Source organism: Lagenorhynchus albirostris, chromosome 2, assembly GCF_949774975.1.
Source record: "Lagenorhynchus albirostris chromosome 2, mLagAlb1.1, whole genome shotgun sequence".
NCBI classification, from domain to species: domain Eukaryota; kingdom Metazoa; phylum Chordata; class Mammalia; order Artiodactyla; family Delphinidae; genus Lagenorhynchus; species Lagenorhynchus albirostris.
In genome coordinates this window covers 155,787,677-155,812,764 of record NC_083096.1, presented here as the reverse complement: position 1 = coordinate 155,812,764, position 25,088 = coordinate 155,787,677, and the positions used below count along the sequence as shown (strand labels likewise).

The 25,088-nt window shown below is 50.3% G+C and overlaps 2 protein-coding genes across 5 annotated transcripts; one reads left to right on the top strand and one right to left on the bottom strand.

Annotated features, from left to right (window-relative positions):
- Positions 1–27: 27 nt before the first annotated feature.
- FHL3 (four and a half LIM domains 3) lies at positions 28–13,057 on the bottom strand. 4 transcript variants are annotated; one of them, XM_060140490.1, is made up of 6 exons: positions 12,727–13,057; positions 2,521–2,694; positions 2,258–2,432; positions 1,227–1,396; positions 919–1,105; positions 28–788 (listed from the first exon to the last, which is right to left on the bottom strand). In XM_060140490.1, the coding sequence occupies exons 2-6, from the start codon at positions 2,674–2,676 to the stop codon at positions 634–636; spliced, it is 843 nt and encodes a 280-aa protein (XP_059996473.1). In that variant the 5' UTR covers positions 2,677–2,694; positions 12,727–13,057; the 3' UTR covers positions 28–633. The 4 variants fall into 4 exon arrangements, with proteins under 4 accessions (XP_059996473.1, XP_059996472.1, XP_059996471.1 ...); XM_060140489.1 differs by lacking the exon at positions 12,727–13,057 and adding an exon at positions 7,411–7,540; XM_060140488.1 differs by lacking the exon at positions 12,727–13,057 and adding an exon at positions 7,322–7,472.
- UTP11 (UTP11 small subunit processome component) lies at positions 12,898–24,012 on the top strand. Its single transcript, XM_060140491.1, has 8 exons — positions 12,898–13,057; positions 17,594–17,655; positions 18,874–18,976; positions 19,485–19,598; positions 20,101–20,194; positions 20,291–20,421; positions 22,381–22,491; positions 23,222–24,012. Exons 1-8 carry the CDS (start codon positions 12,995–12,997, stop codon positions 23,303–23,305), a joined length of 762 nt encoding a protein of 253 aa, XP_059996474.1. The 5' UTR covers positions 12,898–12,994; the 3' UTR covers positions 23,306–24,012.
- Positions 24,013–25,088: the final 1,076 nt, after the last annotated feature.

The window sequence follows — 25,088 nt, the reverse complement described above, 5'->3', positions numbered from 1 at the left end:
CCCAGACAAACACACAGAGGCCTTCGCTTCCTCATACTGCTTTATTGCAGAATCTGAAAGGGGGGTGAGCCAAACCCACCCCTCTGCCCATCTCTGGGCAGAATGGAGCTGAAATGAAATGAAACGAGAAAACACTCGACAGCAAGGGCTGGACAAAACCCTGTACCCTAGGACCCCCTAACCAGTGAACCCCTGATGTGCTGCCCAGACAGCCCCATCCCTGGGAATAGCGGTGGGATGGGGGTGGGGAGTGTCAAGCCTGAGTACAGTCCACTTCGGAGGACTTCTCAGGCACCCATAGGAGACCTAAAGTCTTCAGGGGAGAAGTCTAGATTGAAGGGGGCTGGGGTCCCAGAGCTCTGATTTAGGGGAAGCCGGACCATAGGGAGAGGACTGAGTTCTGGCGCTCAGGCTTGGGGAGGGGATTTGAATGGTGGAGGCTCCGTAAGAGCCCAAGTTTGGGGGCCCTGGGTCAAGAAGTACCAGATTGGGGATGTTGGAGTGGGGAGGCTGAATCCTGGAGCCCAGGGGTAGCCCCAGTTTGGGGAGGGGCTGGGTCCCAGAGGTGGTTTGGAAAAGGAGCCTTAGTCCTGGAGCCCTGGTTTGGGAGGGCCTGGGCCCAGGAGCCCTGGCTCAGGGCCCCGCCTGGCTGCAGCCCTGGCACAGCACTTGGTCTCCGTCCGGCACGAAGCCCTGGCCCACCAGGGAGGTGGAGCATCGGGCGCAGGAGAAGCAGCTGTGGTGCCAGTGGCGGTCTTCAAAGGACACATACTTGCCTTCACCGAGTCCTGGAGGGAGGCTGGAGGTTAGCTCTGCGATCTGGAGGGTGGGCGGTCCTGTCCCTCGGCCTCACCCAGTACCAGGTCCCATTCCCTTGCCTACACTCTACCCACTCTGTCCTTTGACCCTTTGTCCCACCTGTGATGGGGCGCTTGCAGCTGCTGCACTTGGGTGCAAAGAGTTCTCCAAAACAGGCCACACAGTAGGGATCGTCATCTCGGGAGGTGAACTGCTGCCCTGCCAGGGGCGTCTGGCAGCCGGTGCAGACCAGGCATTCCCGATGCCAGGGCTGGTCACGGTATGTCACGCCACCCTGCGTCAGTGTCTGTGGGGCGGCGTCTGTCAGCAGGGGGAGTGGGGATTCCGACCCCACGACAGAGCCTTGCTCACCCCACCCCTGTGTGCAGTGGAGCTCGGCACCCCCGCCCCGCCGGCCCAGCCCCCACCTTGCTGCAGCGGGCGCAGCGAGGAGCAAACTTGTTCTCATAGCAGGGCACGCAGTAGTGAGCACCCTTGTCGGGCACAAAGGAACGGGAGCCCAGCGGCTGCTCACAGCTGCTGCACAGGAAGCAGTGCTCATGCCACGTCTGGCCTCCGTACTCCAGCTTCCGGGATCCTGTGGGGAACAGGGGTCCCACTCAGAGGCTGAGTCCCGAGCTCCTGAGTGCCACCCTCTGCCACCCCCCGAGGAGGGTCCCCGCTGCTCCCACAGGCTACAGGGTGGTGTCCGTGCATTTGCAGCAGGATCCCCACCGCATCTATTGCACATGCTAACCACCTCCCCCCAACACTGGATATGCTGGCTAAGCACATGCTAGGCCCCCATAAACTAGACCTGAGGGTTTGGCATAGGTGAAGTCCCCACATGTACCAGAATATGACGATCTCAGCATACGCCAGGCCTCCAGGTCACAGGCACGATGACTCAGTATATGCTAAGCGCTTATATACCAGATGTGATAGTGTGAGCACACACACAAAGACTCCATATACGAGGCAAGCAAGTCCCTGCCCACACGGAGTTCTGCCCCGGACGTGATAGATTCAGAACATAATAAGCCCCGGCATATCCTAGTCATGCCAATCTCCACGTGTTCTAAATCTTCACATTCTATTAGCCATGCAGGTTGCCATACATGTTAAGCCCTTTATTTATATGTCTTTGCACACACCAAGCCCCAATGCAACAAACTGACAGTCTCAGCACACTCGCAGCTCCTATGTGTGCCAAACACGCTAAGCCCCCAGGTGTGTATCATGCGTTGTCAGTCCCTGTGCGTGCTAAGCTCCCAAGAGCAAATAAGCACAACAGATACTGCACACAGTAAATTTCCAGGAACGTGCTGCGTGTGCAGGTCTTTACCAAGCCTCCATGTTGTATCAGACAGGCATGCCAGTCCCTTACAAGAACCCTACACAGATGCCAGGCATGCCAGTCCCACGCACAACGAGCCCCTGGGAGCCCCCGGGAACGTACCGGGCATGACGGTCTCCCCGCAGGCGGAGCACTGTGAGGAGAAGGCACTGCAGTAGCAGTCGTTACAGAGCAGCTCGCTGTCCTGGCAGGTGAAGGGCTCGTCGGCCAGGGAGCGCTGGCAGCGGCAGCAGCGGAAGCAACCCTCGTGGAAGTGGCGGTCTTCGTAGAACAGCTCCTGTGTGGAGCACAGCAGGGGCACTGGCACCTTCGCCCCCTCCTGCCAGCCTCCACCCACTCCCTGCCCTGTGTGGTCCAGTCCTTACCCTCGAGTCGTGCCCGATAAGCTGCTGGCACTCGGCGCACGTGTTGGCGAAGGTGTTGTCATAGCAGGGCACACAGTAGGGTCCGTCGTCTGTCTGGATGTATTTGCGCCCGTACAGGGACTCGCTGCATTTTGCACAGTCAAAGGCCTCACTCATGGTGGCTGTGAGTGAACCCTGTTAGGGACACAAGGTGGGGCAGGGGTCACCCAGAGGGGCTGTGGCTTAGCCCACCGCATTTAAAAAAAAGCAAGAACTAGGCATAGGAAATGCCAGGTCAGAGCAGGTGGTGATGGGGAATGGGTGTTTCTGGGAACACAAAGAGTCCTGCATGTTTATTTCTGTATTTAACGTTGGGGATGAGAGGGGGTCAGGAAAAAACCAGGAAGCAGAAGTTCTTTTCTTATCTTGGCCCTGGCAGAACTGGGGGGAGGGGGCTTTTCCTGGGTCAATGACTCATTTCCTGCCCCTGCATTTAGCCTGAGTTTAGCCTCCACTGTCCCTACTGTCCCCAAGGGGGTAAGAGCAAGGACACGGAGCCACCCCACCCTGTCCCATATGAACAGCACTCTCACCCTCTCCTGACTCCCAGGAAGGGACCCTAGGGGTATACCCAGAGCTCTGGAGTGGGAAGCTTAGGGATGAGGATGGGGCTGTTTGCACTCCACCCCCCAAACCCCAGCCAGGAAACAGCGGAATGTAAGAAGGATGCTGGGCCAGTGAATGGTGGAGGTGGAGGAGGCTGATGGGAGAAATCACATTGGGCCTCCCCTCCCAGGAGAATCCAGCAACAAGGACTTCAGAGGCTCAGCCTGGGTTTAAGCAGGAAGGAAATCCTGCAGGCTGGACACAGCCAAGCTTCCCCAGCTGGACCCTCTGCCCTCACCCCCTCCACCTCCCCCTGGGTCTCTGGTCACACCAGCCTGGGCAGCCTTGGCCTGCAACACCTGCAGCAGCTGTGGCAGCACAGATGGCCAGATGTCAGGTTTTGCCAGCCAACAGGGGAGGAAAAAAGGGAAATGAGATGCTTGGGGACGGAGAGGGGAACTGGAGGTTATGCAGTGTGCCTCCTGCCGGTCATCACTCCTGGCAGCGACTGGCAAAGCCCCAGAATCTTTCCATCCCCTGGGTCATTATTTCCCTCTCCCTGCCTCTGGGAGAGACAGCCTCTCCCCAGCTTTTTGAAGGGTTTGGGGCCGGGGAGTGAAGGGTGAGAGAGTGGGAGCCACTGAAGACATTTCCTCTCCAATCAGGCCTCCCTACGGTGGGCAGTCAGGAAAGGGGGAGCCCTGAGCGCTGTTGCTGCAGACACCCAGCCCCCCACCAAACCTCAGACACTTTCCATTTTCTCAGGAACAAAGCATGTTTGTGGGATGAGGTCATCCACACAGCTGCCTCTGCAGCAGGAGCTTGGGGAGTAGGGAGGGTGAGGAAGTGGGGTTCCCAGTCCCTTCTGCTGCCCCTGATTCCAGTCTCTAGCCCCAAATTCAGAGCTCCCCACCCCCAGTCTCCTCCATCATGAAGCCTGCTCTCTGAGGACTGGGATCCCGGGGTGGGTGGAGAGGAACCACTTGGACCCTAGGAAGGGGATGTTCTCACAGCTGCAGATGGGCCCCAGGAGTACAAAGGAACCCACCAACACACTCCTCCACATTAGACCCCAGTAACTGGCAGTCCCCAGAGCCTGGCCTGGCTCACGCTGAAGGCGAAGCCCTCCTTTTCTCAGCCACCCCCCCCCCGCAGGAAATTCTAGCCAACAAGCGTGGCTCTGGTTTGGAGTTCAGACTCCAGGCGCCAGCAGATGCCCCAAGCCTGGGGGCCTGGCTCTTCTGAAGGGGTGGCTCATGAACCCACAGCTGCCCTTCTGTACGATGGGAGGACACTCAGTTCATACCCCAGGCCAGGGCATGAGGCCGCCAGGAGTCGGGGTCTTCAGAGCCGGGACTTCTGGGCTGGGGGCTATGCTGGAGGGTGGAGGGTATCCCTCCACCTCAGTCCGCTCCTCGCCATTCAGGCCTGCGTTTCCTCTGGCCCAACATCTGAGGGTTGCCTGGGCTGTGAGCCACTGGGCAGCGGGGGCCACACAGGTGGAGTGTGGCCATGCATCCATCCACAAGTGACCTGGGCCCTTCCTTCCTTCCTGGCTTGGCCCCCAACAGCTCTGTCATCTTCCCAGGTCCAGACTAGCCCTAGGCCTACCTACTGGGAGGCAGTCACCACTCTGAGACAGGGGCACCCCAAATAGGGTATGGGCGTGGCTTCTGTTTCTTTCCCAGAATCCCCTAGTCTGTCCAGCTGGACTCTGGTGAGGACAGAGTGAAGGGCACTATCAAGGCCCACCTGTCTCTGCCTTTTGTCTGCCCCTCCCCCCTCCCCCTTTCCCTGGCAGGACTGGGGGACTAAAGGGAGCCAGTCCTGTATTCCTTCACGGCTGGTAGGGGGGTCGGGGGGAGAGCGCTCAGTCTGCCAGATGGCTCTCGGCCGCTGCCCCCAACACACACACCTGCCTACACCTGACCCACACACACATCTGACCCCTCCCCGTGAACCTCCTGCAGCTCAAAATGGCTGGATAATGGCCGTGGCATGTGCTGTGTAGAGGCTTGAGCTGTGAAATATAAACCTGGGTGATCTTGGGCAAGTCACTTAAGCTCCCTGAGCCTGCTTCCCCATCTAATACTACCTCCTACCTCCTAGGGTTGTTGCCAGGCTTAAATGTGATGATACTTGGAAAGCACCTGGGAGATACTAAGTAGTCAGTAAATGGTAGCTCTTAGTGTTTATTATTAGCCCCTCACTCATACGGGGGTCAGTCAACAGCCAGGCCTGGGTCAGGGGGCTGGCCTGGGACTTGACCTTGACATTCTCAGCGGCGGCCCAGGGAGAGAACAAAAAGGGAACCCCCTAGTTCTGCTGGGGGAGCTGAAGAGGCCCAGGCCGTGGGGCTCACTGAGACCAGTGGGGCCAGTCTGACTCCAGTGAGCATAACTCTGAAACCCCCAACACAGGTACACAGGTGTACACACCTGCATGCTGCTTTGCCTCTCACAAAGCGCTTTCCCACCCACCCACCCACCATCTATCAGATCGCACAAAGGGCAGGCGGGATAGGGTATCATCCTCATTTTACAGCTGAGCACAGAGGCCAGGGACAGGGCAGGGGCATGCCCAAAGTCACTCAGGTATCAGAGAGCTCAGGTCCCTTGCCTCCCAGCCTGGAGCCCTTTCCTGTTTCCCTAGAAATGGTGGTGGATGGGGTGGTCAGCGTTTAAGAGCAGCGGGACAGGAGATGCTGGATGATATCACTAGTACAAGAGCCTGGCTCTTCTCCCCAGCTGCCAGCCCTGTGACTGGAAGACACCCAGAAGTCTTTCCAAGTACCCATGCCAACCGCTCAACCCCTTCGCCCCCCTCCACCCCCCCCTGTCCAGGAGGACCCTGGCCAGGTCCCACAGCTGTGACTCAGGATCAGAACAGACCCCTCCCCCAGCTTCCAGGAGTTGACAGGGGACTTGAGGGGAGAAATCAAACTCCCCCCACCCTCACCCCTGCTACTAGGCATCCACCCCAAACTCTCCACTCTCTTCCCCGCCCCCGCCATGGGGCCTGGGAGTCAGAGCGGTTTGGGAGAAGGGGGTGGGAAGCAGGATCCAGCAGCTGCTCTGGGGACAGAAGAGGAACAGTTCATTCACCCCGGGTCCCCCAGGGCTGAAGCAGCGCGTCCAAGATTTGAGTTTAAAAATAAGCTGGGGCTGTCTCGGAGAGTGCGTAGGGCTCCTTCGAGTCTTACTGTCTCATGTCTCAGGTCCTCTGCCTCACGGGGGCTCAGTTGGCCCAGTGTTTCTGTTTCCCCACATCCTCCCTTCCCAATCTTTCAGGCCTGAGTCCCGCGGGGTCTGTCTTGAAAACTGTCACTGCCCCTCCATGACATCTGTCTCTTGGCGTCTAGCTCTGCTCCACTCAGCACGTCTGTGTCTGTACACTTCAGCAGCTGTCTGTATGTTTCCGTGTCTCTGGGTCTCTGACTGGCTATCTCCCCACGGCAGCCTCTGTGGATTTCTACCACTGTCTGCCCAAGTCTTGGCACCTCAAGGGTCTCTAAAGGGTGGAATGTCTTGGTCCCTACCCACTGCCCTTCTCTATCTCTTAGCATCTCTGTATGCCTGAGCGTGTCTGTCTCCAGTCTCTGGATGTCTTTCTAGGCCTCTCAGAGGCTGGTTTACCACAAGGTTAATGAAGCTTAAGCTTCGGGGCCCCTCATTTGCCCAGAACCCTCCAAGGCCCTGGAGAGGGCTGACAGCACGTCTGGGGTCACGGCATGCTTCTTCCTAAAATGCTCCGCTCCACAAAACCTGGGTCGGACCCTACGCCTCGGGTCTGCGTCCCGGTGACTCTATGCCCAAGTCTCAGTCCCTGTTTCGGGTATCTCCGCAGCCTCCTTGTCTAAGCTCGCCGCTCCTGTCTTGTCTCGGTCTCTTGCTCCACCGGGCGTTCTGGAAGCCGGTTTCTCGAACCCTCCCGGTCTCTCTCGACTCTCGCTTTTCCACTTCAAACTTGGCCCCCTGCCCCACCTAACTGGCGTTGCAGCGCCCGGAGCGGTACGGCTCCGGGGGCGACCCCCGGGGCTCGGCGCCCGCGCGCCACCGCCTCCTAGCGTGTTCCCTGCGCCCGCGACCGGACCCAGGCGGGGACAGGGGGCGGGGGCCGCGGCTGCCCTTAACCCCCGGCTGGCCGCCTCTCCTTTCCCGCCAGAGGGCGGGGGCCGGGAGCCGGGATGGGGAGCCGGGCTCGGCGGGGAGCTCACCTCGAGGCAGGCGGCGAGAGTGGGGCGCGGCGCTCGCGTGGGGCGGGGGGTGGCGGGCAGCCGGGGCCGCGTCCCTCGGCGCCTCCTACCCGCGGGCCGAGCCGAGCGGGACCGAGCTAGCTGCCGGCGAGGCTGCCGGCGGCGCACGGACTGTGTGGGCGAGCGGGAGCGCGGCCCCAAGCCCTCCCCGAGGAAGTGAGCGCGGGGGCCCGCCCCGCCCGGACCCCGCCCCCGGCCTCCCCTGCCCGCGGGGTGCGGACCCCGCCCCCGGCCCTCGTCCTGGAGGCTGGGGGCCAGACCCCGCCCCCACCTCCCTTTTAGCCTGGAGCCTGCCCCAGCCCCCTGGGCCCGCCGGGCCTAACCTGGCTCTACCAACCTTCGTGGGCGGCCAGGACCCCGCCCCTGTCCCCTCCCTGCAGCTTTTGCTGTCCTCCCTCTCTTTCCCCACTCTCCTTACCTCCCCCCACCCCAGTCCCCAGCGGCTAGCTGTATTCAGTCTCAGGCAAGGGATACAGGAGGCAGCCGACCAAGGTCCATTTGGGGACCCAGAGGGTCCTCATGTCCTTTTCGTGTCCCCTCCCCCTCGCAGTTTACCCCCAGGGATCACACTCAGCACTAATTCGTAAAAGAGGACTTATTCCAGCCTGTTGGAGGGGGTGGTTTTGACCCTGCTGTCGCGGCCCTGTCAGTGGGAACGAAGGTGTTCTCTGGAAACAAGGAGTGAAGTCTAAGGACTCCTTCTATAGGGCCTTGACCTTCAAAGGGCTTTATTCCACAACCCTGAGTGGTGAAGACAGAAGTAACCACCTCCTCACCTCCAGCTGCATCGTGGGACAGAGAAATCCTCCCTTGGTCTCCACAGTGCCCAGGAACAGTTTTGACCTTTGAGGCCTAGGGGAGACCCTAATCCTTGGCCCCATGATTTTTGAGCTTCTCAGGAAGGGGTGTGAGGAGTGTGCAAGGATGGGGCGCTGCAGGGGCGGTGGAGGGAAGTCCTCCCCGACCTCTACAGTTTCCAACCTTCTGGCTTCCTCCCTGTGCCCTGCCCGGGCGGGAGGATTGGCGTCTGCCAGGGACACAAGGCCCCTCCAGGTCCTTGAGGCCACCGCCCCTGGGATCCTCAGGCTTGTCACTAGGAATAAATAGCCTCGATCTGGAAGGGTGGGGGAGGGAGGAGGAGGCTCTGCTGTGCTGTTAGCAAAACAAGAGACAGCAAACCAACCCTGGAAATAACCTCCTCAGAGTCTAGAGTAGAGATTCAGGTGCCCACAGAGGCTCTCCCATCCCACAGGCTGGGTCCAGCCAAGCTCTCAGAGCAGAGACTCATTCCCTCCCAGGCTGGGGCTGCTGAGTACCCTCCTCTCCCACTTCTGAATCACACGCCTACCTTTCTGGGTCCCAAGTCACACTTGAGGTCAGGTTTCCTTTCAAAATTAACTAATTCCTTATTATTGTTGTTCCTGATGCCTAAACGGTTAAGTGTCATGAGGGCAGGGACTGCGGACTTCTGGTTCACCACTGCATTCTCAGTACCTACTCCAATGTCTGGCACGTAATAAATATCTGATGAATGAATGAATGATGGACACTGCTTCCATTTGGACTCCCACACCCCAGACTGGACCACAGGCACATGCTATCTGGAGCCCAGGGAGGGCACAGCCAGCCCATGGGTGGGCCTTGCTCTGGAATTTGCCTTGCAGGTGTAGGAGACTCCTAGCCCAGGGGAGTGCAGGGAAGACTGCCTGGCTGGAGGAGATGGCAAGAAGGGGTTTGCTCTGGGGTGAGGGGAGGGCAAAGGTGAGCATCCTTCAGAAAGGGAGGAGTTATGAGTGAGTAAGGAAGGTGCTGGATCAAAGGTGGGTTGGGGGGGGTCTTTTTTTTTTTTAACTGAAGTACAGTTGATTTACAATGTTGTGTTAATTCTGCTGTACAGCAAAGTGATTTGGGGTCTCTGGGTTTACTCACAGCTTGAATCTCCGATGAGCTGCCTGAATCAGAGCCAATATTTCCTGAGTTCTTACTTTGCACCAGTCCCTGCCTAAGCACTTTACATATATTAATGCACTTGATTTCCAATAACTGTGAAATATGTATTTTTATCCGTGATTTAAGGATGAGAACATGGAGGCACAGAGAGAGTAAGTAACCTGCCAAGGGTGACACAGCTAACAATAGAAAAGCCTGTATTCAAATCCAGACAGTCAAATGTCAAAGCACCTTATGCCAAAAAAAGAGCTTAATCATTAGGCTCTATCGCCTCTGTAGTCATTTAACCTCTTGAAGCCTCAGTCTGTCATCTGTTCAGAGTGGGGGACTCCCTGTGTCACAGCATTCTTGCGAGGATTGGATGAAAGCACAGAGTAGGTATTCAACATGTGGGACACTCCCTCCACTCCAACACTCTCTTTCCTGGTCAAGTGTTAAGATTCTGCTTCTTGGACTTGGAGTCTGGAGGCCCAGAAAAGTTAGGAGACTGTTGACTTGGCCCAGCCTGAGAGAGGGAGACTGGTGTAGGGCAGGGGCTGTATCCTTTCCCCTCCCCATTTCCAGCTCCCCAGTAGGCTCGCATTTCCCTGCGTGCTCTAATTTCCGTTGACCCACGTGGACGTGCCCCAGGCAGGTCTAGGGATCAGCCTCATGGACTCCCTGTTCCTGTTTCCCATCAGTCCTCCCCCCTCTCTCAGGGAACAGGTGTGTCTGACCGGGGCTGGAAGCAGAGCCTGAGCGCTGGCTGACTGGCCTTGGGTGAGTGGGATCTGGTTGTCCCTTCCCTCACCCTGGAGGCCCCCCCCCCACTCCGCTTCCTTATCTTGTTCAGGGTCTCCGAGCTGTTCTCTCACCTTGGAAGGGTTTACAAAAGGAGGCCCTGGGTGACTGATGAGTGGCAAGACTCTCATGGTTTCCTCTGGGTGCTGAATCACTCTCTGATGCTTGTAACCACAAGCTCTCCTCCCCCCAGTGAGAAAACTCCCTTCTTTCTCTGGTGTATTGCTCACTCTTACCCATTGGGCTGCCTACAGCCCGTGCAGGCCTCCTAGCTGAGCAGACACCCGCTTTCAGATTGCCCAGAAACACTTGCCTAGTGACCCCAAGCCTGGCAATGGGTCTGTGGGTGCAGAGGGTAAAATGAGTGACTGCTACAGAGCGTGGGGGAGGAAGAGTAGAGGGAGGACTAATCTATGCTTAAATGCCAACTACACGCAGGGCACCATGCCAAGTGGCAGTCATTACTTCATTTCTTACAAAAGCCACGTGAGATGGTTATTATTACTATCACTATTTTACAGAGTAGTACACGGGGCTCAGAGAGTTTGACAAGGTGGCCCTAAATCACAAGCTGATAGGTGGTGGATGTGCAATTCAAATCTGGGGCTGACTTGAAGGCCCACCCCCACTTCCAATGTGCAGAGCTGCCTTCTCCTGGGTATCCCTGCCACTCAATGCCTTCTTCAGGGGAAGTGGCAGGAGCTACTAGGGCTGCCACCTAGTCTGATGGCTGGGCTTCTTAACTGAGATGAGGCTGGAAATGTGGGCATGGGCCAGATCATGAAGGGCCTTGTCTTTCAATGGTTAAGTAACAAATAAGACGGAATTTTGCTAATGCATGTGGCCTTAGTTGGGCAAGGCTCAGACTCAGGGGCAGGAAGAAACTTTTCACATAGCAGATCTCAGCTACTTTCCGCTTTTACACGCCCACTGGCCTACTGGACTCACACCTCTAGGGACTGAGGAGAGGATTTCTCCAGAGGTCTTCAGCTGGAGAGATGAGCACTGTCATGAGAAATGGGTGCAGTTACAGAACTTGCTGAAGTTTAGTTTCACGTGGTGGAAAAGAAGCCAAATGCCTCTGGAATGTTCTGCTGTGCTCAACCCTTTCTCAATCCTTACAGGTAGGTTTAGTAATACTAATAATAACAATAATAGCTCTAATTGATAGTGAACTTGCAGATGTGTGAACACAGTATTAAGGACTTTAAACATATTATTTCATTTAATCCTCACAACAATCCTGTAGGTATAGTATTATTACCTCCATTTTACACATGGGAGACTAAGGTTCTGTGAAGCTAACTTTGTCTTGGCTGGTAACAGTTAGGATCAAACACACCTCCATGGTTTATGGTCCTAATCATTACATTGTACTGCCTCTGACACTCATTCTGTCAGCCACATCTTGAGGGTGTGAGGGACTTAGAACTTTACAACTAATGCCATGATATAACTCCTCTGTTCAACTATGAGCCCCTTGACGGCCCTATGAGGAGAGCAGTGCGTGCTGTTATTATCCTTGTTTTATGGATGAGAGAAATGATGCTCATTAAAGCCAAGTAACTGCGTGCATGTGCGATTGGGGCAAATTCTGGACCAAAAGATACAAAAAGACCAAAAAAATCCCAACTGCCACTTCTGAAGAGTCAGGAGCAAAAAAAAGGGTGTTGGAAGCAAAAGCAGGGTACTGCGCATGCCCCCTGCACTCAACACCACAAAGGCGTGGGCAGAACACACCTAAGCCACCCCTCTGGCCTGACCCCTGGACACACCCCAACCCTCACCCCATATAAGGAACGAGCTTGCCACGCCCACAGTTCCGGGAGCAAGCAAGGGAACCTGTTACCTGTTTTTGCTCCCTGCTGCACCTGCAGGGGCCCCAATAAAGCCTTGCCTGAATTTCTTGCCTGGCCTCTAGTCAATTTCTATTGATTGGGGAAAGCCAGGAACACTGGTCGGTATCAAAGCGACCTGTCAAAAGTCACACAGCCAGTACATGGCAGAGCCAGACATGGTTTTAAGGATGCTTGTCTCTCTATAGAGTGCTCTTTCCGGTACACTAGAAAATTCACAGGGCCCCTAGCTTTTGCATGGCACAGGGATATCGGCTCGGTGCTTTGTGACCGCCTGGAGGGGTGGGATAGGGAGGATGGGAGGGAGGGAGACGCAAGAGGGAAGAGATATGGGAACATATGTATATGTATAACTGATTCACTTTGTTATAAAGCAGAAACTAACACACCATTGTAAAGCAATTATACTCCAATAAAGATGTTAAAAAAATTATTATTTTAAATTGGAGTACAGTTGTTTTACAATATTGTGTTAGTTTCTGCTATACAGCAAGGTGAATTAGCTATACATATACATATATCCCTTCTTTTTTGAATTTCCTTCCCATTTAGGTCACCACAGAGCGTTGAGTAGAGTTTCCTGTGCTATACAGTCAGTTCTAAAGTAGTTACCTATCTTATACCTAGCAGTGTATACAAATACACCGCATAAACACGGCAAACGGAGCAGAGCTGTAGTCGACTGCACATGCGCACACTCCAGGCCCAGCTCACCCCAAGGACAGTGCCAGCCACGATGCTCCCAGGTGCCAACGGAGCGGATCACGAAGGCGAACTCACCGTACACGTGGACAGGCTCTGGCGAATAAGAACTGGCTGTTGTAGAGTCACGAGGCTAGACCTAGAGAACTACACTTCCCAGAAGCAGCCTGGGGTGGACGCCTTTTGCTAGATGACGTATTTCCGGAAAGGCAGGCGCTGGATAGGCTGCAGAAAGGAAGGGGGCGGTTCTAAACCTCTGGCGGCTTGGCCTATATCCGGTAGGGTCAGTGGACGAGGCGGTGCGGACCCGGCGTTGTCTATTGAGCTTTTCCAGGACTGAGCAGACATGGCGGCGGCTTTTCGGAAAGCGGCTAAGTCGCGGCAGCGGGAACACAGAGAGCGAAGCCAGGTAGGACCGCACGGGCCCCACGAACGCTGGCCGGTGGCCCCATGTGCTGTTCTCGCCCCGGCCCTACCCCCCACCAACCCAGCTGCGGGTCCTCGCCTTTTCTGTGCGGAGATGTTGCTTGTAAATACATGCAAATATATGCTGACGACGCAGGCGTGGCTGGGGCGGACCCTCGCGGTTCGGGGAGGAGTGGGTGGTCGTTCTAGCTAGGAGAGCACAGCTGTCCCTATTCCTGGGAGATAATCAAAGCTATCTTGCAAGGTTTCGTTGAAGTAGTTAAATGAGATACTGTGTGTAAAGTGCTTGATCTTCTCTGGAGAAGTTGAGGTCAAAGTTCACACAGCCAATAAGTGTCCCCGCTGGAACTGGAATCCACATCTAAAGATACTCAGCCCTGTCCGCTGTGTATGCGGGCTGATCCCGAAGAGATTGGAGTTAATTAATGTGCTATCATCATCATGCCTGGGCTTTGAGATCCATGGAGATCTTCCACGTAGGCTTTTTGTTTATGTCTCACCATGTAATGTTGGTGTTTTCCAACCCCATTATACAGATGAGGAAACTGAGGTCCAAAGAACAGAATTGACTTGCCCAGTCACAAACACCAAATTCAGACCGAATAAACAATTGCAGGACTTCTGTGGAGGGTGTGTCTGTGTGGAGAGATTGAGTGGAAATTCATTTAATATATGCAGAATCAATTTATTCTTCTGTTCTCAGGAATCACACAATATCTGATCCAGAAAGGCCCTTAGGGATGTCTGGTGCAATTTCATTTTACACATGGGGAAGAGAAAGAGAATGATGTGTCTAAAGCTGTGTCACTGATGGATGGGATGGAACTAAGGCCTCCCAACCACAGTTCAGTCTTCCTGCTTAATAGCATTTATCAGACATTTATTGTGCACTTGCTGTATGCTCAGTGGTGTGCTGGGAGTAGTGTATCGATAATTTGCCACCTTGTTTGGAGCCCTGTGTGGATCTGTCTAAAAATAATAACAGCTAGAAGTGCTTGCTGTGTGCCAGAGCCAGACAAAGTGCAAAATACTTTACCCTTATTATCTCATTTATCTCTCAAGAGTGTGTGGAAGTAGGTACTATTATTTTCTTACATTTGCAGATGGGGAAGCTGAGGCTCAGATAGGTTAAGTAATTTGCCCAAAGACATACAGCTGTAGGTGGCAATCAGCAAAGCCAGGGATCAGACCAAGTGTTTTGAATCCAGAGGCTACTAAAAGTTGAATAAAGAAGCAACTTTATAAGAGATGCATAAAAAAATGCCCAATGAGAGGGGGAAAAAAAAAAGAAAGGGGAAAAAAAACCCCAAATTAAAAAACAAACAAAAATGCTCAATAAGGAACATGAGTGGGAAGAGGAGAGATGATGAGAGAAAGCATCACAGTGAAACTTGTTGGAAGGCGATGATAATAACTGTCAACTTTAAAAAAAAAATTTATTTTATTTATTTATTTTTGGCTGTGTTGGGTCTTCGTTGCTGAGTGTGGGCTTTGTCTAGTTGCGGTGAGCGGGGGCGACTCTTCATTGTGTTGCGCGGGCTTCTCTTTATGGTGGTGTCTCTCGTTTCGGAGCACAGGCTCTAGGCGCACAGGCTTCAGTAGTTGTGGCTCGCTGGCTCTAGAGCGCAGGCTCAGTAGTTGTGGCACACGGGCTTAGTTGCTCCGCGGCACGTGGGATCTTCCCGGACCAGGGCTCGAACCCATGTCCCTTGCATTGGCAGGTGGATTCTTAACCACTGTGCCACGAGGCAAGTCCCATAACTGTCACTTTTTGAGCACTGACTGTATGCTAGGTACAGCCCAACATGCTGTACAAGGATTATCTTGTATAATCCTACAGCATTCCTGTGAGGCAGATGTTAGCCTCATTTGTATCAATACAAATGAGGAACCTGATGCTTAAAGAGGTTGAATAGTGTGTCCAAAGGCACAGTTGTGGGTAGTTGATTTGGATTCGTAGACAAGACAGAGGCAAAGAGCATGACATGGCCATGTCTGAGTGGGAATAGAGGGTCTTTGTGGGAGAGGTGAGGAGGAGGCCATGCTGGAAAGGTTGGTAAACACATTGACGAGAGCCAGGGAAGCCCACTTTGTTGCTCTTTTGACCCTTGAGTTTTCTTTCTCTATTCTCTGTTAACTTCTCTTTGTCTGCTATAATTAAAATAATAATGATCAAGAGAGGGCTTGGGTATTATTTTAAATATTGAGTTATTTCTTGCATCACTTCAAGGTAGAGGATGAGAGAGGAGACTGTTAAAAATCCCACCCAAGGACTTCCCTGGTGGTGCAGTGGTTAAGAATCCGCCTGCCAAGGCAGGGGACATGGGTTCGAGCCCTGCTCCAGGAAGATCCCACATGCCATGGAGTAACTAAGCCCGTGTGCCATAACTACTGAAGCCTGCACTCTAGAGCCCACGAGCCACAACTACTGAGCCTGCGTGCCACAACTACTGAAGCCCACGCACCTAGAGCCCATGCTCCACAACAAGAGAAGCCACTGCAATGAGAAGCCCACACGCCACAACGAAGAGTAGCCCCTGCTCGCCACAGCTAGAGAAAGTCTCCGTGTAGCGACGAAGACCCAATACATCCAACAAGTAAATAAATAAATTAAAAAAATTCCACTCAAGTTATTATACAAGTTTAAACAGTAGAGAAGTTTATGTACTGCCTCAAACATCAAGAATATTCAAAGTGGAAGAGGATGCAGTGTAGGAGGGTGGGGAAGATCAGACTGTGGCCCCAGATAGAATAGGTCTCGTTCTAGCTTTGCCACTTACTAGTTTTGTCTATGGTCTTGGGCAAGTTGTTTTCTAAACCTCATTCCCTTTTTGGAAAATTGGGGTAATAGTAGTGCCTGCTTTACCCACTTTCCATGATTGTTTGGGGATAAATGACATTGTGTGTAAGGAGCATAGCAGATTGCTTTGTAACAGTATTTCATTTTTTTTTCACCTTGATAAAAATTTTATTTACTCATGTTACATACTCATCCTAACAAGAGAACAGGAATTTTTTTTTACCTTCTGGGAATGTCAAAACTCCTAGATTTTACAAAGCAAAGTAAAAGTACATACAAATTCTTTTAATTTTAAAAAAATTTTTGGAAGTGTAGAGCCTTCATTGCTGGGCGCAGGCTTTCTCTAGTTGCAGTGAGTGAGGGCTACTCTTCGTTGCGATGCGGGGGCTTCTCATTGTGGTGGATTCTCTTGTTGCGGAGCACGGGCTCTAGTCACAAGGGCTCAGTAGTCGTGGCTCGCGGGCTCTAGAGCACAGGCTCAGTAGTTGTGGCACATGGGCTTAGTTGCTCTGCGGCACGTCGGATCTTCCCGGACCAGGGATCGAACCTGTGTCCCCTGCATTGGCAGGCAGATTCTTTTTTTTTTTGCGGTACGTGGACCTCTCACTGTTGCGGCCTCTCCCGTTGCGGAGCACAGGCTCCAGACGCGCAGGCTCAGTGGCCATGGCTCACGGGCCCAGCCGCTCCGCGGCATGTGGGATCTTCCCAGACCAGGGCACGAACCCGTGTCCCCTGCATCGGCAGGCGGACTCTCAACCACTGCGCCACCAGGGAAGCCCAGCAGGCAGATTCTTAACTGCTGCGCCACCAGGAAGTCCCCATACAAATTCTTTATAGTGATTTTCTTTTCTTTCTTTTAATTTTATGTTTTCACATTTTCCTAAAATGTAATGGTAATTCTTAATAAATGTGGCCTGTTATGATGATGTAGGCAAAAGCATCTAGCACTGACCTTGCCGTAGGTTAAGTGCTCAAGTAGTGATAGCTTGTAGAAAGATAATACCAAGATTTAATCCTTGTACCTTCATGCTATCCAAGTTCTGTATCAGAGAAAGTATTTTCTGTCATACTTGGTTTTCTCTCATGCTTAGTACCGAAATTAGAATAATAACAGTACACATATGCTGGACACCAGCTATGTGCCAGGCTGTGTGCGGGCAGCTACCACTTACAGAGGCTCATTAAATCCTCAGGATAGTCGTGAGAAGTAGATCTTATTGTTCTTATTTTATAGCTAGGAAACAGGAGCTCAGAGATGTTAAGTGAAGTGCCCAGAGTCACAGACTGTTAAGAGGTAAAGCTTGGATTTGAACCCAGTTCTTCAGACTCTAAATTTAGCTCTCTTAAACCACAGTTGCTTCCCTGTTACTATGTTTTCCCTTCATAGTATTTTATAAACCCTTGGATTAAGTCTGTAGTAATTTTAGTACAACTGGCAACTGCTTTCTTAGTGCCGAGTCATTGTTGCCTTTCTCTGTCCTTAATAGGCCAAGAAGCCTACTACGGCAGCACTTGTGACCTCTCTGGCGCCTGCATTGGCCTCTCATCCTTGGGCAGTGCCCATTTGGGGGAGGGGAGGGAACAGGATAGCACATTGGCTGCCAGGACGTGGATTTACTGAACGCTCCAGAGATTCTTGTTCCTGTCAGGTGTACTGTTGATTCGGGTATGTGTTTGCTGAGGAAACTAAGCACTTTTTTTTTCCCTTTTGTCTTCTAGCCCAGCTTTCGAAAACATCTGGGCCTGCTGGAGAAAAAGAAAGATTACAAACTTCGTGCAGAGTGAGTACAGTCTTTCTGGAAGCCGTGCTGCCAGAAAAGCTTACAGCCTCCCTGTACTACAGCTGAATTGCCTGAGTGTCCAGCAGGGGATATTTCCTGCCATTGATAAAATGGCCAAAGCTCTGGCAGCCTGTCAGATACTTTTCTGCGACCCTAAACGTCTCTCTTTGTTTAGGCAGAGCGTTATTTATTTAACTGTAGTTGCATTGAGAATTTTTTTTATTATGTTGCTCCAGATCGTTTTCTCAGAGTGGCTTTGGTTTGCTTCTGCCTTGGTGTTTGAGCTAAAAGCTGAATCTTTTTTCTCTCCCTTTTCTTGAAGTTCAAGATAGAATCTAACATTCCAGTTGTTGGAGTCTCTTACATCACCATGTGTGGTGTGGAATGAAGACATGTGAAAGATGGATTCATGGGACTGAGTGTGGGTGATAATGAACTTCGAAAACATTTTATAAAACAATCATCCCTATTCTTCTTCCTTAGCACTTTATTTACAAAACATTTTATAATTATTTGTTAGCCATGCATGTCAGCTGAGGTCCTTTTTATGCCCCCGGAGCAGCTGGTGATGGATTAAGTGGATTGCTCTGGGTTCCAGAGTTTTTCAGGCAAATAATAATAACTGAGTGCTGTCATTAGACCAGGCAGTGTTCTAAGAGAGTTACCATTTTTACATGCATTTATTCCAGCAGTCTTTGGGGATACTATTATTATCACACCCATTTCACAGATTAAGTTGGGATACAGAATGGTTAACTAATTTATCCAAGATTACTCAGCCAGAAGTGGTGGAGCCAAGGTTTGAACCCAGACAGTCTGGCTCCAGAGTCCACGATTCTAGTCACTATGCTATACTACAACGTGTAGTTTCTGAATCTTACTTGATCACTCGGTGCCCAAGCTTGCATCAGAACCCCGTCTGAGGAGTTGTAATCTGTGCTTTGTTGGGTCTCTCCCTGTAATGATGTAGATGGCAGTAAAACTTATGTGAAATGGGGACTGTTAATTCCAGGTAGAACAGGGATAGGAGAGGACCCACAAAGAGATGAGCTCAACATCTGACACTGGAGTGTGACATTGGAGTGTGGGTCGAATGTAGTCACTCCTTTGGCTTTTTTGAGTTTCATTTTTTATGTATCATTAGATGCTTGTAAAATTTGCTTGTTGTGGTTTTTTTTTTTCTTTTTTGCCATGAACGTTGTTTAACCTGCTTTTCAGTGACTACCGGAAAAAGCAAAAATACCTTAGAGCTCTCCGGAAGAAGGCTCTTGAAAAAAATCCAGATGAATTCTACTATAAAATGACTCGGGTTAAACTCCAGGTGGGTGCCTAATGGATCAGTTGGTTTTTTTTTTTCCCCTGCAATGCCGTATGGCATGTGGGATCTTTAGTACCCTAACCAGGGATTGAACCGATGCCCCCTGCAGTGGAAGCACAGAGTCTTAACCACTGGACTGCCAGGGCAGTCCCTCAGTTGGTGTTTTGAGCTCCAACTCAACAAGGAAAATAAGGATGAGGGAGGAGATGGATAGCTAGGACCCTGGGCTTTTATTTAGCTCTTCTCCAGTTGGTCAGGTGCTCCTGGACATCATGCAAAAGGCAAAGCTGCCCCTTCATGAGCAGCATGCGTTTGCAGTTGTCTGATGCCTGGAGCTATTCTGAGAGGGTGATTGGAGGTGCTGAATTGAATGTGTGTCTTGGGGGCCTGGTGCATTGTGTTGCTGTTGTATGTTGCCTTTGGTTGTCTTTGTTCCAGCCACGAACTATGCCAACAACTTATTAATGATTTTAATCTAATAGGAAACGTATCTTTTAAATTTGGATTTTAGGATGGAGTTCATGTTATTAAGGAGACTAAGGAAGAAGTAACTGCAGAACAGCTGAAACTAATGAGAACTCAGGATGTCAAATATGTAGAAATGAAAAGGGTCGCAGAAGCTAAGGTAACAACTAAAACTCTTTATTCTGATATGTTTTTGTTGGTTAAGAAGAGAAATAGAAATCCATTGATCTCGAGTTGTAAGTTGATTTCTTCTGGCATTTCCAATCTTAAAGTACACTTAATTATGATAATGGTTTAAAAGTATAGTCAGCATGGTGGAGTGGAAAGAGGTCAAGTTTGAGACAGACTTAGGTTTAAACTCTGGCTCTGCCATTCATTAGCCCCATGATTATGGGCAAATTAACTTCCCTGGGGCTGTTTCCACATTTCTATCTCATAGGATTGTTGTAAGGATTAAATGAGTTTTGTGTAGTGCCTAGCTAGCCCCCTACCTGACATGTGGTTGGTGCTTGATAAATGTTAGTGGTCCTTTCTTTTAAAAGAATGAAGCAGATTCTTTGCTGGCTGGTGATAATGATGTGGAATGGCCTAAACGTGTGCAAATTCATTTCTGATACCCTAGAAGAACCCAATATAAAATGAGACCATATTCTGTATCCTAGAAAATTGAAAGACTAAAATCAGAGCTCCATCTGCTGGATTTCCAGGGGAAGCAACAGAAGAAGCATGTGTTTTTTTTTGACACCAAAAAGGAAGGTATGAAATGTTTGAAAGTTTCTGGGACAGTCTAGCATATTGGTCTGTGTTGTTTGGTGTCAGAGACAGCGCCTTAAGGATTGTCTTGACTTTTAGTCGAACAGTTTGATATTGCAACTCACCTGCGAACAGCTCCAGAACTAGTCGACAGAGTCTTTAACAGACCTACGATAGAGACCTTGCAGAAGGAGAAAGTGAAAGGAGTTAACAATCAGACTCGACTTAAGGTAATTTTCTCCATTTTTCTTCAGGTCTGAGTTTATGGGAATCTAGGTTCTTTTTTTTTTTCTCCCTACTGCATTTAAGATGATTATTTTTGGAAAACTTACTAAGTTCTCTTAGAGAAGTGGAAGGAGGAGTTGGTGATGGGAACGGAAGTGGAGAAGGGTTCCTTAGTTTCTAAGATTAGAGGACGTGTAGCATAGTGGTCAGGAGCTTTCTGGCCTTTAGGTCTGCATTTGTTCGGGGGTTTTTTTTGTTTTTTGTTTTTGGCCATGCTGCGAGGCTTGCGGGATCTTAGTTTCCTGACCACGGATTGAACCCGGGCCCCGGCAAAGCACCGAGTCCTAACCATTGGACCACCAGGGAATTCCCTAGGTCTGCATTTGAATCCTACCTCTGACCCTGGGCTTTGTGCTTTCAATGCTTGTAACAGGTGCCAACAGTTTTAAAAGGCAGAGAAAGGAGGGGACACTGAAGATGAAGGGATTTGGTATACTTTGATATTAAACCTTTAACAGTGAATATGCATATCAAAAGGTCTTTCATGTTCTGCATTTGTACCCCAACTTTTGTATTGACTTGTCCTTACTGTGCTTTCCATCACTGTAACTGGGTTTGTGAGAAGACATGCTTTTTCTCCAAGTCTTCTGGAGTTGCACTCTCACTTCTGACTGATTCATTTAAAAAAATGCTGTCAGTGTGTTTCAAGCAGACAGCTGTTCTGTTTGGATTTGAATCATTCACACTGCATCAGCTTTGTTTAATTTCACAGCAGCTTCTCCAGCTCAGAGGCAGCTAAACTTGCTTTAGTAATATAAATACCCCTAATTAGTTTGATTATATTGGGTAATCCCATAAATCAACAGTCTGTGCAATAAAGTGAAAACAAAAGCTGTCTGAAACCACTGCTGTGAGACTACGCTAGAATTGGTGAATTGTTTAAATCCAAGGCCCAGTAATATTCCCCTCTGTGTAGATAACACTTCCAGCCGGGGAGCCGGCTGACTGGTGTTCTAGTGATAACCCTCTTTGTCATGTAGTTGTATTTTCAATTAGCTGTGTCGCCGACACTTTTCAAGTATTTCAGTAGTCCCTGAAGAGATTGGTGTTCCAAAGTCCTGTGTAGAATAGTTCACCATCTTACCTTTTGAGAAGTTGGGAAGGTTTGGATTGTCCTTTTTGTCTAGTGGTGTTGTTTCTTTTGACTGTCTTGTTTAAAGCAAAATTATTTTTATTAAGAGACTGCTGGTGGGTGGCTTGCAAGGGAATTTTTAGTCTGTAACTTGGAGGGGGTGAGCAATCCATGAATGGGCTTTAGGAAGTCTATGAACACCTTCTTCCCACCTTGAAATTTTGTGTGACTGGGTATATACGTTTGTATGAATTTGTACGAATACATATATACATTTATGTCAAGAAAGAATCCAAAGCTTTCATCAGTTTCTCAGAGGTCTGTGATCCCCCCACATTGAAGGACCATTGGTCTTCGAGGGGTCATCAGCAGTGAGAATTTTCAGGTCGGCTTCCACTGACAGAGTCCTTCTGCTCCCTGAGTTCCGCGGTTCTGACACCAGCACACTGCCTGGTGGCCCTTCTCTGCTTCTCTACTCATTGTGTAGGGTTTCCAGCACTGGTTCATTCTTGCACGTTAGGTAACCGGGACGCTCAGACAGCTCAGTGTAGTAGTGGAAAGATTCCTGGCATCTGTGAGACTCGAGGCGCAGTCCTGATTCTGCTCCAGGTGAGCCTTGTGTCCATGGGCAAGGCTCCAAGTTTCCATGGAGCTCTGGAATGTGGTGTTCCTAAAATGGCCAACTTCAGAGTCTCTTGTTACGTTGATTCTGGGGTAAGGAGGGAATTGATGAAACCATTTATGCGTTTGGGCCCAAGTGGATTAAGAAACAGTTTCTTACTCATTTTTACCCTGTTAATTGTTTTACTGAAAATGTGTGTTTCTTCTGCAGCAAATAGCGAAAGAGAGGCAAAAGCAGTATAACTGCCTGACACAGCGGATTGAGCGCGAGAAGAAATTGTTTGTTATTGCACAGAAAATTCAGACTCGCAAAGATCTTCTGGTGAGAAGAGAGAGCCTTAGGCCTTCATTTTATTTTATTTTATTTTTTTCCTTGTAAAGTTCTAAACTGAGACTGGATTTCAGCTGTGTGTAAACCAACCCCAGTGAAAATGTCTGCTCCTCAGGGGCAGTGGTTTGAGCCAGTGTCTGTTACTCTGACAGTGTTGAAATGTTCCTTGATTAAGAAGGTAATAAGGGGCTTGCTTATTAGTCAGTGCTTTGGAACAGCAAAGGGTAGGATCGGGTGGCGTATGAACTTTATAGCTTATGAGCAGCTATCTGTAACATTTAAACAGGTTAATAAAACAGTGCGTGTCACTCACTGGTGTTTAAAAATAGACAACATTGTGTAGTTAAATAGCAGAGCTAAGGAATATAAGGTGCCCCTTTCATATTATCATTCCTCTAAATGTCAAGATTTTCAGCTTTGCAGATCATTTTGGTCTGCCTTTCTCAACTGGGGTTCCGTAAGAGAAGAAGCCCTACAAGATAGTGATTTAAGTACCTTTCTTCTCAATTTTCACAAGAACTTCTGCACAGCCAGCCTCATTATAGATGCCCAGGGGAGAACTTGACTCATCGCGTCGGGGATGCCTTAGGACAAAGGGCTTTGTCTCTCTTGAACATTGAGACGGGCTGAATTAGGGGCTTTCTAATAGGTAGTTTATTAAACTTGCTGTTTTACACAGACCTCTCCTACTATTTACTGGTAACTTTTTACTCTTTTGTAGGATAAAACTCAGAAGGTGAAGGTGAAGAAAGAAACAGTCAACTCCCCAGCTATTTACAAATTTGAGAGTCGTCGAAAACGTTGAAGTGTTAAAGATAAGCCTGTCATTCCACGTGGAAGAGTTTATGTTTTTATTCCAGTAACTTCAGATTCCACTCTTCTAAGTGACTTGGTTTTCCTGTTTATAACCATAATTTATTATAGATCTGACATTTGATGTGAACAGTGTTAAAGCCCCTTCCCCTGTCTAAATTGTTTGTGGGTTGTTGAATTGTTGAAATCAGTCTTTTTTTTTTGGCTGCTGCGCGAAGCCTGCAGGATCCCAGTTCCCCGACCAGGGATCAAACCCAGGCCCGAGGCAGTGAAAGCGCCAGGTCCCAGTCACTGGACCACCAAGGAATTCCCTGAAATCAGTCTTATTTTTATATACTTTCATGTTTTTTCATTATAAAAGTTACATAATCTTTTATATAGCAAATTTGGAAAACACGTGAGTTCACCTCTAATCCCAATACTTATTCAAGAACGACAGATAGCTGTTGCATACTTAACTATGCTGGGAGGTTAGGGAAATGGAGGTGAACGACTATCAAGAGCATTCTGGTTGAGTTCCTCCATTCTGTAGAGGTTGGCACTGGTCTTTGTGTTTTGTAGTTGTAATTAAACACCTTTATGGCCTACTTTTTTCACTTACTGTTAAATCATTAGCTCTTTTCCATTTTGTTACATCATTAAATTTTTAAAAGTAATATATGCTCATAGTAAAAATTAAAGTAAACATTTCTAATGTTTGCATAATGTTTTAACCAGTGGATAGCCTGATTTTACCCCCATTCATTCTTAATTTATTGGATATTCCGGTGGCTGCATAAGTTAGCCAGGAAGGACTTTTTTTCTTTTACACTCTACAGCTGCAGATAGAAACCCTTGGAATTAAGAACTCACAGGGGCACCTCTTCTTTATTGATGAAGCTCAGATCAGAACAGACCTGGCTCTCTGTTCCTGCCCTCCTGGCCAGCTCTTGGTTCCAAGGCTATAAATGGCTTGGTACAGGCCTTCAGCCTAGAAATAGATATCCCAGCGTGTGTGCGGCAGCCACGTGGACCTCCCAGAGTCTCACCCTTCCCTTACTTGCCCACACAGGGATGGTAGGCCGAGGCCAGTCAGGACAGGGCTGAGCGTGCTTACAGCAGATGTGTGAGGAGCAGGATTCTGGGAGGCTCGCTTACACCTCACCCCCTGGAGGGGGGAGAGCACCCTTCTGCAGGTATTTAAAAAGAAAAGTTACTAAAGCTTAATAAATTCCTGTGACTATTATGTTCTTATACAAAGCCTGAAATGAAAGCCTGTTCCCTAAGGGTGTACTCAGTGGGATTCAGATCTGGGAGCCCTGGAAAGCAGGAAGAAGGGCCAGGGGACTAGAAGCTAGCAGCTTTTGCCTTCAGGAAGGTAGTGCTTCCCAGTCTGGGAAGGTGCTGTGCTAAGTAAATGCTGATGGTCTTATGACAGAGGCGTCTGGAGACTTGAGACCTGAGTCAGGAAAGGGACTCATCCCGTGGGCGTTGGACAGAGGCGCAAACAGATCCAGCAGCAGTCTGTTCCCGGGACAGAACAGCTTGCGTGCTGCTGCTGCTGTGCCTGCCTTGCCCCCGCCGGGGAGGAAGGTGGGAGGAGGGTGGAGGTATACCTACGGGCCTTCTGGTGAAGCGCACGCCCACACAAAGGTGCACACACTTTCTAGGCTCTCAGGGGAGTAGATGCACAAGGCTTCATAAACACAGGTGTGTGCACGAACACACCACTGGGGTTTCATGTACGCAGATTACACACCCACAAGTCCTCAAATGCTATGTAGGCGTACAGGCCA